The 15,429-nt window shown below is 37.5% G+C and overlaps 1 protein-coding gene across 5 annotated transcripts in view; it reads right to left on the minus strand.

Moving 5' to 3' along the window:
- The window catches only part of LOC135779722 (protocadherin alpha-C2-like), a 72,870-nt gene that overhangs the window by 29,538 nt on the left and 27,903 nt on the right, over positions 1–15,429 (minus strand). The window contains exon 1 of one of the 5 annotated variants that reach the window (XM_065290557.2): positions 10,536–13,130. The exons of the other annotated variants lie outside the window; for them this stretch is intronic. Coding sequence (XP_065146629.1) covers positions 10,536–12,902 — 2,367 coding nt within the window. The 5' untranslated portion in view covers positions 12,903–13,130. Of the gene's footprint in view, positions 1–10,535; positions 13,131–15,429 lie in introns of those variants that run through there. 5 annotated transcript variants of the gene reach the window in all.

Consider the following 15,429-nt stretch of genomic DNA (forward strand, 5'->3'; position numbering starts at 1 on the left):
CGCGGCGTAGGCTTTATCAGCCAGGTGCGCCGTCATGCGGCACGCCTTAGAGGGTAGTGAAGCCTCACCACCCAAGGAGGAGGACGACGGGCAGAGATGGGCCGCCACGGCTTCCTCGACGGGGGGGATATGCAGGTATCCACGAGCCTCCGCCCCGTCCACTTTAGAAAACAGCTCAGACCCGCCGGCGCGAGCGCGGACGCCCTGGGGGGTCGCCCACGCTTTGGTGACCTCATCGTGCAGGTCTGGGAGGAAAGGGGCACTTTTCCTCGGAGCGGCGGCGCGGCGGCCCGAGTCAAAGTACCACGAATCGAGCTTGCTCCTTTGGGGTTCTTGCGGGGAACTCCACTCGATCTCTAAATCCTGCACGGCCTTAGAGAGAATGCGCACCAGCTCTTCGTGAAAGGAGGGGGGGTGGGCGTCAGCCTCCGACGCGGCAGGCGGAGATTGGTCCCAATCTCCGTCAGACGCCGTCAGTGACATCTCATCCTCCTCTGCGGGGACCCCAAAGGAGACAGACTCGGCAGCTCCCGGTTCAGGACGCAGGCTCTCGGCGACGAACTGAACCGGAGAGCGACGGGGAGGGGAAGCGCGGCGTTCCGGCACGCGCTCGCTCTCCGTCGGTGGCTGAGCCCCCACCAGCGGCACCTTGGCGGCAGTGGGAGGCTGCAGCGAGGAGCTTTCGAGAGCGATGTTGAGCCGAGTCCTGAGCACCCTCATTGTGAGCTCATCACAATGAGGGCACTCCGACCCAACCAACGCCGTCTCTGCGTGGAGAAGCCCCAGACATACTATACACAGTTTGTGCGAATCGGGCGGGTCGATAGGACCTCCGCACCGTGAGCACATTCGCGACATCTGGATCGCTAAGAGGGACGTCCGTCTTATCCGCGTACTCAACAGATGTCTTCGTTGCAGGGTAAAACTTGCTCGTGAAGGAGAAAATACTGAAGATATTCGCTCAGGACGGCTGCTATTATAGTGAGAAGGCCACGCCCTCTTTTGCCGTCTTGAGCGTCATTGGCCAGCGCGAGTTTCAACTGCACTGGCGTTGTGCAATAAGGCTTCAGGGTTATCGTGATTGAAGGATCAATCCCCATAGCGTCAGCTAACTGACGCAATGTCGAGAGAACGTTCTCGACAGGGAAACCCATGTATACACTCATTCACTCATTCACACACAACACTGTAACACGACCATACACAACATGTACACAATTGTCTTAGTTTGCCATGTAGAAATATACAAACAGAAATATTCAGACTTTGGTTATAAGAAATTTAATTTAATAATTGTATTTATTTAGCAGAGGTGTCCCTGGACTTTATTGACAAAAGATTTTGTTTTCAGAATAAAAAGTTGTGTCCAAATCAGTAACACTTGTACTTTCTGTTCAGGACATTCAATCATGACATGATCCAGGTGGATGCTGTCCATTGAGGAAAGAGTTTGTTCAGCGGTAAGTGAATCTTCTGTATTTTAATGTAATTAGGTGTGGAACAGTAGAATAAGAGCAAAAGGTTTCAGAATAGGAGTAAATTCAAGGCTGAGTTTAATTTTTTAAGAATCTTTTTCTATCTTATATTTGTTGACTTAATGTTTATGATATTTCTAACAGGTTTCTGGATAGAATTAATTCCAAAGATGGGAAAAAGTGCACATCCAGACAAGGAGCAAGCAAAAAGACAAGGAACTTGGTGCAGAGAAAAGCTGTGGCCATTAACCCCTGTGAACAGCTTCATGCAGTCGCTGATTGAGTTCGAATGGACGACTTCAGTAAAGGCCACTGTGGTCTGTCTGCCACAGTTTAATTTTTAATTTATTTTTAGTGTTCAATGAAATTCAAGTAGAATATTTAAAACTATGGGCCAGTGTTGTTTTTACCACGGTGAAATGTTACCTTTTAGTCGATGATGGACTTTAAACTGAAAACTTCAAACTATGGAACAGTGTTCTATTGCCAGAGTTAAATATGTTACAGCAGGGGTCTCCAAACTTGTTTATACTTGTTGATTTTATTTTATGTTACTTGATTATATGTTTATTATTGTTTAAAATCTTGTTTTAAATATGTTTGTTTCAATTAAATGTTTTTTTTAATAAAATTTTGATACAAACATTGCTTGGATTGCCTTTTAATTCATTATGTTTTAATTTAGCATTTTTACCATATTAATAACTATAGATTTAAACCTAAATCTCTAGCTATTTTATATAATATTATTGTATTAACTGTAATAAGTAATAAATAGTATTTATGGGTCAATATAGACATTACAGTAAATTACTGTAAAAATAGACTACTGTAATAAAATATTGTAAAATTACAGTACAGTACTGCTTTGTAACTATACAGTACTAGTTTGTGTACTGTAAAATGGTATTACAGTACAGTACTGTAAAACCAAAATACAGTAACTTACTGGCAACCGTGCTGCCAGTACCGTACTGTAAAAATACAGGGAAATCGTTAACAGTGCAGGAAAAAGCATGTTTGAGTTATACAGCAGAAATACTATAGGGCAGTGGTTCTTAAACTGTGTGTAGGGTGCATCCCTTTGTGGGATTTTTATTAAATGGAATTTTAATTAAAAAAAAATATATATAATGTATTTTATAAAATGTCATTAAACTGGGACTTCGGATCAAACCCCAGTTTGAGAACCACTGCTATGGGGTCTAAGGAAACCATAATAATCACTCCCGCCAACAGAGGGCGCTTGCAAACCATACCACAGCCTTTCTCATTCTCTCTCTCTCTATTCTGTTCAGCTTGACTCATTCTGCCACCTGCAGCCCTCTGCAGAGATGACCCACCCTTCCTCTCACTGATACACTGCAGGGAATCATCAAATATTCTTTCTGTTGCATGAGCCAGCAACCTGAGACATGCATTTTATATAAGATATGCAAGTTACTGTGAAAATGAATCCCTACATCTATGCAAACATGATGAAATATGTATTTGTATTAGAACCATCATGTGCCTTTTTTAAACATTTATAGCATTTCATTTGTTACAAAACCTGATTCATGGCAATAAATGTGTAATGCTCCTTCCCTCCCTCCCTTCGATTGCCAGTGTCTTGCAGATAAGAAGCGATACAGAGATACACCCTCAGGGGTAGAAATCCCAGCATAACCTTCAAAAAAGGCTTAGGTCATTCTCTATCTTCTGGAAACAGAAGCCACATGCACACATACCACTAATGTGCTCAACAGGCTTAGCTGTTTACAGTCAATTCATAAAAATAACACACATACCCACACTGTGATTCATAGTCTCTCACAATGATGTAGCACTCATCCATGAATCGCCAAGCATATATTTTAAATAACAAAATCCACAAGCACAAACAGACCTATCGTCTTTCCTAAACCTCTCAGCATTACAATTCAAGGGATGTGAAGTTTGCCAATAAACCACAAATTCACAGCTGGCTGACACACTGAAACAAGATCCTTGTGGCTCACGCTACATAATACTTGTGATCAACAACACAGGAAGCAGGTGAAATTAATGCTTAAGACAGACGTGTGAATGAACAAAAGTAAGATTCTTCAAATTTTGAACTATTAATTAACACTGTACAAATTTAGTTCACATATTCTTATTTACATTATGTGATGCTTTTTAAGTTGTTTAGATTTTAGGACTTTCATTTAGAAAGCACAAAAGTTCTGTCTACAAAGTCAAATAAAATGCTATTTGAAAACTTTGATGCTCAATATCTCAAAACTCCTCAGAATAGTTCTCAAATACAGTCCAAAACTGCTCTGCACATTTCGTATGTTATCTATCAGACTCAGATCCATTAATATAAATGTATTTTAATTATTTGAATCATGTGTTTAAGAAAAACATACAAATGTACACTGTAGAAAATTTGCTTTGGTTATGCAGCTGTTTGGCAGTAACTTACGGTAGATTTAATTTGATGTTATTTATTGGCAACAGTTTGTTCAAAGTTTAATGAACATTAAACATAAACAAGTCTTTGTTGCAAAGCGTTTTGGAAACCAGAAATCCTCATCAACCTTTCTCTGTTTTTTCTTTCAGATTTTGGTTCCCAGAATGCTTTGCATGAGGTTGTTATTTTAGTTTTATTCTGTAAAGATAAAGACTTATTCATTTTTTAATGTTCATTTAACTTTGAACAAACTGTTGCCAGTAAACAACATAAATTTAAAGAACAACTATCCTCCAATTCACTATTTACATTTCCTTTGCTGTGTAAGTGTATTAGTACATGTTAACGATATGCAAAAGGTAAACGATGATGCGAGATATCGTCTCCAAAGTAAATCTCTTTTCTTGGACTACGACAAACACACGGATTGTAGGCAACAGTTCACTTCCAGGGTTTGGTGATATAAAGACCGACATTATCATAATTCCTCCTGCTGTGACTCATAGCCTGTAAGTTAACTCCTGTTAGCATTGCATTGTGATCAAATCTTTCAAACATGGTAAGGAGCATCACAAAATTTGTACAAAATCAGAGCGTTTGAGGAAAGCAGTATATCTGGAGCTACAAAAATGTACGGTATGTGGAAAATAATGTTTTTTAACGATTAACCACGCAAACACATTGTATTATACCAAATATACAAAATAACTATAGTCTTTAGCAATGAAATAGGTGCACTTAAAATCTACAATAAGTAATTGGCAAAAAGCTGCCCGTAATACTGTAATTTCCACAGAAATTTTTAACAGTGTATGTATGTGCAAAGCAGTGGTACTCAATGACTGGATTTGAGAACCGCTGGATTAAGCAATTGAACTACAGGAGTATCTGAACTTAATACAGTTATATGCAAATGTATTACTGCACCATGTTCATGTGTCCCTAATGTCTATGTGATGTGAAGTGATTGCCAGAATCTAAATGTGATGTGCTGCTATCAGCCTGTCTGTCTGTACATGTGCCCTGCCTCAAACAATATCTGCCACAAATGAAAAAATAACAGAGATGTAAACTAATCAATAAATAAATAACCATGAAGAAAAAATGAAATAAACATTATCTCTGCTTTTGTCACTAATAAAATGGGACTTGATATAAAAACCTGTCAATACTAACAGCTAACTTCAAAAAAGCATGCACAACATTATATCTCTGGCTATTTACTGAATTTTAAAACTTACATTTACTTACATTTAAATTAACGTGGAAAGCAGCTTTGAAAAATAAAGTGCTGCTTCTGTGATGAAAACACATTAAACACTGACAGATCTTATATCAAAATCTATGAATTTACACCTGACCTCTATAACAAGACACATAATGTGGCATGCTCAGCTCAGTAGAGAGAACACATGTAATGAAACATAAATCAAACAGATGAATTAAGACCATATAGACATGGAGTAAAGCCATACAAGACAAACACATGACACTGAATAAATAAAAACATATACAAAAAGCAACAGAATAAGGTGTACATTAAGAGTAGAGGTGGACAGGACTTTCATTTTGGTTACATTTTTTATTTGTCTTCTTATTTGTCATTCTATTGTTCACTACATTCTAAAGCATATTATACTGTTTATTCCTTTGAATCTCATATTAAAATGTAACTAATTACATGAAAGTTGTGTGCTTTTTTATTTTTACTCAAGTAAAAGCACTTAAGAAAATTAAGAAAGTATTAGATGTTTAATGTACTTATATATTAAATGTAAAACAAAAACTTGTATTTATGAAATGTAGTCGAGTTAAAATTATAATAATATGTTCGGAATGTATGTTTTTTAAAGAAAAACACTGATAAAGTATGAATACTTGAAAATGTACTTAAGTAGAACAATATACTACTGTCCACCTCTGATTAAGAATGCAGAGAGAGAAAGAAAGAAGCAGATGTTTTTTTTTTCATTTTCATTAAACAGCATAAAATCTACTGTGCCTCCCTCTCACTGACTCTGCAGTATCTCTCTCATTAATGCGCAGAGCAAAAGAGAGCCTGAGAAGCTTCGGAATAATGCAGGTGGGACTGCAGCACTCCAAAAGCCCTGAGACCCACAGACTTCTAATCCATATATCTTCCTCAGACAGCTGGGCAAAGCAGGACCTGGTACTAACCCAATTGCATGGGAATTTTTCACAGGCTCTGAGAAAAAAAGAAAAACCTACCATGCAACTAAGACAGTATGGAGTCAGAAAATAAAGCATGAAAATTTTATTTATAACACGTTTCGATAGCAAAATAAATAAATAAATAAATACTAATGTAGTTACTGCACAGAAAAGTGTTAAGCTAGACAATTTAGTGACTTTCATGCCAACTTTAAAAGTAATAAAGAAAACTCTTAAATAAAATGCTTAATTTAAATTCAGAGGTGTAAAGTACTTACTGTAAGTACATTTTTCAAGTAGCTATACTTTACCAGAGTGTTTTTCTTTGGCAAACTTTTACTTCACTACATTTTGATTGATGATATTGCACTTTTTTATTTAATGTGAAATGTAATGGAATAAAAGAAAAACACTTTGATAAAGTACAAGTACTTGAGTACACTCCAAAAAATAAGTGCTATAGCACCTATATAGCCACTATGGGGAACCATAAGTGGGGATATAGCTATTTTCTAGCACCATATGGTTCTACAAAGGTGCTACATGTGTGCTATATAGCATTAAAAATGTCTCTCCTGTGATACCGAGCCAGTGAACCACTTTTAGTGCTATGGAGAACCATTTTTCAACGGAGTGTACTTTACACCTCTGTTTAAATACTAGGCAGAGAAAAGCTTATTAAAGATCATTTAAATTCTCTTTGAAGACACAGCAGTAGCTTTGAAACTTGCTTGCATCAGTAACTACTGTTTAATATTATTAAAGAGACATAACTAAAACAGACTTCTTTGATGAATTAGTAATCAGATCATTAAGGAGTTTTAAACGAAGGCTAAAACTTCTGTCTTGCTTGTATGGCAGTGAGGTGGCGCTGTCCACCGCAGTGGTGCTGAAACGACAACTTCTAAAACTAAACTAAACTAAACTAAAAAAATAGGACCCTAGTCAAAAAAGTTGTAATTAAAAACTGTGACCAGCAACAACATCAGTGAAAACTACGTAATTAAGTAATTTTCTCTATGTAATTGTCAGCTAAAAAAGCTCTAAAAAACGTAAACATTTCAACTTATTCTTTTTTCAAGCCACACATATCATGCTCGTCATACTGCAAGGTCAGAAACAGTGCTCACCTTCCCAGTGGTAGGAAGAGTTTGGGTGCTCGTAAAAGTGTCTTCTCCAGTAATGCTGATTAGTTCTGCGTCAGCCGGCGGAAACGGCGAAGGGAAAACCACGACGTCACTCTTCATTGTGTCTGAACTGAAACACACATCATACTGTTGCGTGGACTTGGAGTAAGACCAGCTCCTGTCTGGATGCGTGCTGATCACTGGAGCGCAGTACCGACTAAAACTCCCGTCTGTCCTGTAGCATTTAGCTGCTATCAAACCAACGAGACTCAGTAAAAAGATGACTGACACTGAAACAATAGCGATGAGCAGATAAAGATTCAGATCGGAAAAACTCTCCTCTTTAACTGGAACTTGTCTGAACGATGTCTGTATGTCATCCATACTCTCCATAACCACAACATCCATAGACATAGTTGCTGAAAGTGATGGCTCTCCATTATCAGACACTGTAATGATAAGTGGGTGAGTTTTTAAGTCATTGTCACTCATTCGTCTCCTGGTTTTTATTTCTCCAGTGTTGGTACCGATTCGGAATAGATTCGTTCCTTTGGGTTCAGTTAAGTGATACGACAGAAGTGCGTTATATCCAGAGTCAGCATCAACAGCTCTGATCTTGGCTACAAAGTAACCCGCTTCAGCTGAATAGGGAATATTCTCAGTATTTACGGATTCAGAATATGGTGGTAAAATTACTGGACTGTTGTCATTTTCATCCAAAATAAACAAATTTAAAGTTGCGTTACTACTAAGAGGAGGCACACCAGAGTCTGTAGCCTGAATTTGAAAAATAAGAGTTTTCTGTTCTTCAAAATTAAAAGACTGTAGGTTATACAACTCACCTGTCAACGAGTTAACACTGACAGAATTAATGCTTGCTGCTTTGTTATTTACAATAGAATAAGAAACTGCGCCGTTTTGATGTAAGTCTTTGTCAACTGCTGACACCGTGTGAATAAGAGTCCCAGGTGATGTATTTTCTTTCACGTACACGTTAATATTGTTTTCGTTAAAACGCGGGGCATTATCGTTTACATCTGAAACTTCAACAAAAATCACGCTGGTGCTGGAAAGCGGCGGGGTTCCCTCATCTACCGCTATGAGGGTGACATTATAATTAGAGCTGCTTTCCCTGTCGAGCTGGCCCTCTAAAACAACTGAGTAATAGTTTTTGTAGGAAGACTCAAGTTTGAAAGGCAAATTTCCGAGCAATTTACAGCTTACTTTCCCATTCATTCCGCCATCCTTATCGGAAACAGTCACGAGAGCCACGGCGGTGCCAATTTTGGCATCTTCCCTTAAAGAAGACAGCAGTGAAGTTATTACTATTTCTGGTGCGTTATCGTTGACATCTATAACTTCGACTAAAACTTTGCAATTAGTCGTCATTGGAGAAAACCCTTTATCTTGAGCTTCCACTCTTAGTTCATAAAAAGCTTTATCCTCAAAATCAATATTGCCCTTAACTTCAATGTATCCAGTATCAGAACTGATTGCAAATAAATCAAGATTATTTTCCTGAGCATGACTGCTAAACATATAGGTCACTTGCCCATTTGTACCTTCATCGATGTCGGTGGCATTAAGTTTGATTAACTTTGTTCCTCGTGGTGCGTTCTCTGTCACGCGTACTTTAAAAAGTGGACTGCTAAATACAGGTGCGTTATCGTTAATATCTAATATATTAACTATAATCTGCAATGTGCCAGACCTGGACGGCTTCCCCCCATCAACTGAAGTCAAGACTAGTCGAATAACAGGTTCTTTTTCTCGATCTAAAGCTTTTTTTAGGATTAGTTCTGCAGACATCCTATGCTCACCACCCGGGTTTACCTCCAAGGAGAAAAAATCATTAGGACTAAGTTTGTAGCTTTTTACTGAGAACTGCCCCACATCTTTATCCAGTGCACTAAAAAGCGCAAATGTAGCACCCGGCTGCACTGATTCGGAGACATTCAAAACCTGTGTTTCAGCAGGGAACGTAGGAGAGTTGTCATTCACGTCAAGAACATTAACTATCACTCGGTAAAGACTAAGAGGGTGGTTTACTATTGCCTCAAAAGTCAAGGAACAAGACGGCGTATTAGCACATAGAAGCTCGCGATCTATTCTTTCAGCCACGTACAGTGCGCCAGATTTCAGATTGACATCGAAATACCTCGTTTTCGTGCCGAACACAAGTTGAAACGCCCGGGAGTCCAAATCCTGGACGTGTAAATTCATATCCTTCACCAAATTTCCGACGACAGTTCCGACATTTACTTCCTCTGACACAGAGTAGACAATCTGAGCATTCACTTGAGCTGAAACCGACATCACAAGCCAGAAGAACATTTGCAGGATTGTAAAGTCCATCATGTCTGCCATCCTTCTGCATGAGACAGCAGTGTGATGAAAACAAGATACCGTTTAAAGGTGCGTCAAAAGTCCTTACACGTACTAAAACACATAGCATCTAAATTGTGATGTCTGCCATAGCACGTCATCAAACCGTAGGCGGGGTTCAGACTATATGGAAATAATGTAAGTATTGCAGTCTACAGCGACACCACGCGGATTAATGTGGTTATGAGCAACTAACAGCCTCAAGTACAACCTCACATAAGATGCAGTCAGACAATTGAACATAAAAAGGAAAAAATTCACCAATGCACAATATTCTTATCCACACATTCTGCCAAATAAACTGAGAAAACAACCATGTGCTTTTGCAGTGCACCACATTCATTGTAACAATGTTCTTGATGTACTTTCATCTAGATAAATTAACCATGTACATATTAAAATATGTTATGACAGTGAATTTGTCTTTTTAAATCACTGTTATATTTTATGAGATAAGAGTTAAAATTAACCGGATGCAGCAGATTCCATTTAAATGAAAATGAGTAATTTAATAATTTATGCCAATAAAAAAACTTTTATTCACTCCAATAAAATTATCTCTCTTTTTACTACTTTAGACATATAGACATAGCTTAAGCCTTCAAATTGCATTTTGAAAATTTGTGACATCTTTTGTCACATTTCCAAGAACAGACAACTTTTTTTGACTTTTCCTGCAACAGTTACAAGACCTGAGCAGAGAACAAATCCAAGGAAATCATTGAGACAATGAAAACAAATAATTTCTCAAATTTAATGCGTGTTTGTCAACACATCATCAACTTAACTTAACATAAAACACTTAACTTAAACATAAACCCACAAGTGATTCAGGTGAGAGAATCTGCTTCACATACAAAAATGTTCTTAGAAATAATTCAAATACGGGGCACCCAAACATTCAGTTGATGATGTTTGTAAAATTTAAGATGATCTCACCTTGGAAGTGCTTGGAAGTGTTTGGGTCCTATTAAAAGTGTCTTCATCATTGATACTGATTAGTTCTCCATCTACTGGTGGAAATGATGAGGGAAAAACTACTACATCACTCTTTATTGTGTCTGAACTGAAACACACATCATACTGTTGCGTGGATTTAGAAAAGGACCAGCTCCCGTCTGGATGTGTGCTGATCACAGGAGCGCAGTACCGACTGAAACTCCTGTCTGTCCTGTAGCATTTAGCTGCTATCAAACCAATGAGAGTCAGTAAAAAGATGACTGACACTGAAACAATAGCGGTGAGCAGATAAAGATTCAGATCTGAAAAACTCTCCTCCTTAACTGGAACTTGTCTGAACGATGTCTGTATATCATCCATACTCTCCATAACCACAACATCCATAGACATAGTTGCTGAAAGTGATGGCTCTCCATTATCAGACACTGTAATGATAAGTGGGTGAGTTTTTAAGTCATTGTCACTCATTCGTCTCCTGGTTTTTATTTCTCCAGTGTTGGTACCGATTCGGAATAGATTCGTTCCTTTGGGTTCAGTTAAGTGATACGACAGAAGTGCGTTATATCCAGAGTCAGCATCAACAGCTCTGATCTTGGCTACAAAGTAACCCGCTTCAGCTGAATAGGGAATATTCTCAATATTTACTGATCCGGGCTCAGAATATGGCTGTAGAATAACTGGACGGTTGTCATTTTTATCCAGTATAAAAACATTTACAGTCACATTACTGCTTAGAGGAGGAACACCAGAGTCTGTTGCCAAAACATTAAACTGAAATCTTTTTATTTCTTCGTGATTAAATGACTGTAAACTGAATATTTCACCAGTTAAAGAGTTTATATTGATCAGTGTTGTTACAGGAAAATTTGAGCTTGAACTCTCCAATAATGAATATGAAAGTTCAGCGTTCTCACCAGTGTCTGAATCATCAGCTGTAACTTTTGTTATGAGTCCTCCAGCTTGACTGTTCTCACTTAGATAAGTGTTAATAACAGATGCAGGGAAATGCGGTGCGTTGTCATTAACATCAGCGATATGTACAATAATAATACTGCTGTTGGAGAGTGGAGGTGTGCCTTCATCTGTAGCTGTAATTGTGATGTTATAATGAGAAACACTCTCTCTGTCCAGAGGTCCATCAACCACAAGAGAATAATGATTGTTATATGATGACTCCAGTTTAAACGGATACGCGCCCTTCAGAGCACAGTGTACGATACCATTCTTACCTCCATCTTTATCAGAAACTGTGACTAAAGCAACTGCAGTTCCTGACTTTGTGTCCTCTTTTACATTATCCAGCAGTGGAGTCATAATGATCTCTGGTGCATTGTCATTTTCATCCATAACTTCTATTAAAACTTTACATTGCGTGCTCTTTGGTGGACTGCCTTTATCTCTGGCTTGAACTCGCAATTCAATAGCTGGATTTATCTCATAGTCTATTTGTCCTTTCACAATAATATCCCCAGTTTCAGGAATCACTGTGAATAAACTTTGCTTTTTAATATTTCCATGTTCAGCTACAGAGTAAATAATTTCACTGTTTGTGCCATCATCCTGGTCCGTAGCAGTCAAAGATGTGATTTTTGTTCCAATAGCAACATTTTCTCTTACCTTGATCTTGTATAAGGGTTTGCTAAAGACAGGCCAGTTGTCATTTATATCCAGTACATTCACTATTATGCTTAAAGTCCCAGTCTTTGCAGGCTTTCCTCCATCAACAGCTGTCAATACAAGATGAATAACCGATTGCTTTTCACGATCTAAAGGTTTCTGGAGCACTAATTCAGCAGACACACTTTGCTCTTCACTTTGAACATCAACAGAAAAGTGTTCATTCTTGCTCAGTTTGTAGTCTTTCAAACCATTAATGCCAATGTCGTTATCTTCAGCAACTGGAAGGTGAAATCTAGCCCCTGGAATAACATCCTCTGTAATGTTGATAGTTATAATGTTATCCACAAAATATGGAGCATTGTCGTTATCATCCAGGATATTAATTTCTATTCGATAAAGACTGTGAGGGTTTTGAACAACGGCTTCCAAATTAAGAGCGCATTGCTGCTGATCTGAGCACAGGTCCTCTCGGTCAATTCTCTCATTCACAAACAACGCCCCCGTTTTAAAATTCACATCAAAATATTTTCTGTTGGATCCAGACACAAGCTGCAATACACGAGATTCCAGATCCTGAACACTGATCTTAAGATCTTTTGCTATATTTCCGACGACGGTTCCTTTATTGACCTCCTCCGAAACAGAATAAATAATCTTCCCATACGTAGATTCACATGAACAAAAATATAACACTATACTGACGTAAAAATGCAGTAAGCCCATCATTGTTGTTTATTGAGAGCTTTAACAAGAAAATAAAAATAAAACGAATACGTCCGTCGTTGCTGTTAGACTCTTCGCCACAGACACTGCTTATAATAAATTCTCATTCCTCTTCCACTAAACATGCTTCCTCTTGCTTCGTGGGGTGGAGCTTTATTTTCATAAAATAAATGCTTAAAACTCACGGTCTGCAGCGACACCGGGCGTTTTAAGCGCGTGACAACTGGTGATCATTTAAAATGTTAATGTTTTTAAAAACAAAAAAGAAAAAAAAACATAATAATAATAATAATAATAATAATAATAATAATAATAAATACGCAGTGAAACAGCAGCGTACCATTTAAATAATAAACTTGTTGTCAAATGTATTTGCGACCTTTGTTTCAACCGGTTCCTACTCGATTAAGTAAGATTTTTTAATTGGATTAAATGTTCATTGTCCATGGTGCTGAATCATCCCCAAAATTTTACAATATAGAGTACTTAGTGAAATTGACATAAGTTTGTATTGCTTAAAACAATAGGCTACTACTACTACTACTACTACTACTAATACTACTAATAATAATAATAATTTTTGCTAATTGTGTTTTAAATCCGTTTTTGTATTTTGCGTTTTGTATCAAGTTCGTCTTGATAAACTTTTTATGTCTTGTATTACAGCAGTTTTAAACTGTAGCTACAAAAGGTCAAAAATAAAGCTATCCATATTCATATAATGTAAGATAACGTTGTGAAATTGATATAAGTTTGCCTATACGCGTAAATAGTAATAAATAATAATAATACTAATTTTTGATAATTGTGTTTTAAATCCGTTTTTGTTTTTTGCTGTTGTTGTACTTTGCATATTGAATCAATTGCGTCTTGATAAACTTTGTATGTCTTGTATTACAGCTGTTTTAGATTGTAGCTACAAAGGTCGAAATAAACCTAATTTCCATATTCATATAATGTAAGATTACGTTTTGAAATTGATATAAGTTTGCCTATACTGCGTAAATAGTAATAATAATAATAATTATAATAATAATAATAATTTTTGCTAATTGTGTTTCAATAGTTTTTTTGTACTTTGCGTATTGTATCAAGTGCGTCTTGATAAACTCTGTGTGTCTTGTTTTACAGCTGCTCTAAACTGTAGCTACAAGGGTCGAAAATAAATATAATTCCCATATTTATATAAAAAATTCTATAGAACTTACAGTATTACTGGGTATTACTGGCAACTAGCTGCCAGTGACTTTCTGTAGATTTTACATTTATGTTATTTACTGGCAACAGTTTGTTCAAAGTTAAATGAACATGAAACATTTTCAGTCTTTATCTTTAAGTGACTTGCAACCAGCTGCATAATTACAGAACTGTTTTTACAGTTGTCTAATTTATATAAGTTAGCCTATACTGCGTAAAATTATAATAATTTATGAATCCGTTTTATTGCGTTCAAGGCCGCCTTAATGCACGGGCTTACCTGGGCTGAAGCCCAGGGGCCTCCCAAGTTCAGGGGCCTCCCATATTCACGTTCATGATGAGCTGAAAATGTCATATTGTTTTGTAACTTGTTAGGTTTTCTGTCAATCACTCTAAATGCACGTTCCATGGCTGCTGATTGGACCGTAGTAACTTACCGTGAAATAAAATATCAGACGTAACGGATTTTCCGCGTAGCCTAATGCAATTAAGTGCGCGTTGTCAACTTGGCATTCCTGCATGTTAGACTGAGTGTGATAGAGAAACGGGAAATAATCCATCAACAAATGAAAGAGTAATTTCGGAAATTTCATAATAAGCACTGAGGTGCAGGTCTCTCTCTCTTTCGCGCGCGCGCGCTCGCTCTCTCTGTGCTCGTGGAGCTGAGTTTCTGGCATGCAGAAGTCTCTCTAAACGTGCGCAAGAAACTGTGCCGCACTGCCGCCAAATAAAGAAAGGAGTTCCCGCGCATAATGCTGTTTGTTGTTATAAAGTTTAAGTTTACTCGCGTTTATATCAGTGACGCTTGCGCACCTGGAGCGATGTAGTTTGACGCGGCATTAGCTCACAGTACACACACCTGTTGGTTTAGAAAGACGAGGAAGAGACGCAACGTTAAAGGTGCAAGTCTAAGAAAGAAAAGAGCGACAAGACCATCTCAAATGATCATCCCCTGATCGCACCATTCATATTTATAATCTCATTATCTAAAGATCTTATATACAGGTATGTTCCCTGTCTGTTTTGTGCATATTCATACGTGTTCGTTTTACATGCGTATGCATAAATACTAAATACAATGCATACTATTTCTTCAATAGCCTACAAAATAAATAACAAACAAGATTCTTTCTATAAAGACTTAACTTTTGTTATCATTAATTCATTTAACAAGATTCTGTCTATAAAGACTTCTCTTTTGTTAACATTAATGCATTTTCACTTTAAAACTAACTTTACTTCTTATATTGTTAAAACTGTGGTTAGCATTTAGTTAGTTAGTAGTGAGTGGGAGTTTTCTGCAATTTTGTATATTCCAAAAACTATATAAACA

This window comes from Paramisgurnus dabryanus, chromosome 10 (genome assembly GCF_030506205.2).
Source record: "Paramisgurnus dabryanus chromosome 10, PD_genome_1.1, whole genome shotgun sequence".
Lineage (NCBI taxonomy): Eukaryota > Metazoa > Chordata > Actinopteri > Cypriniformes > Cobitidae > Paramisgurnus > Paramisgurnus dabryanus.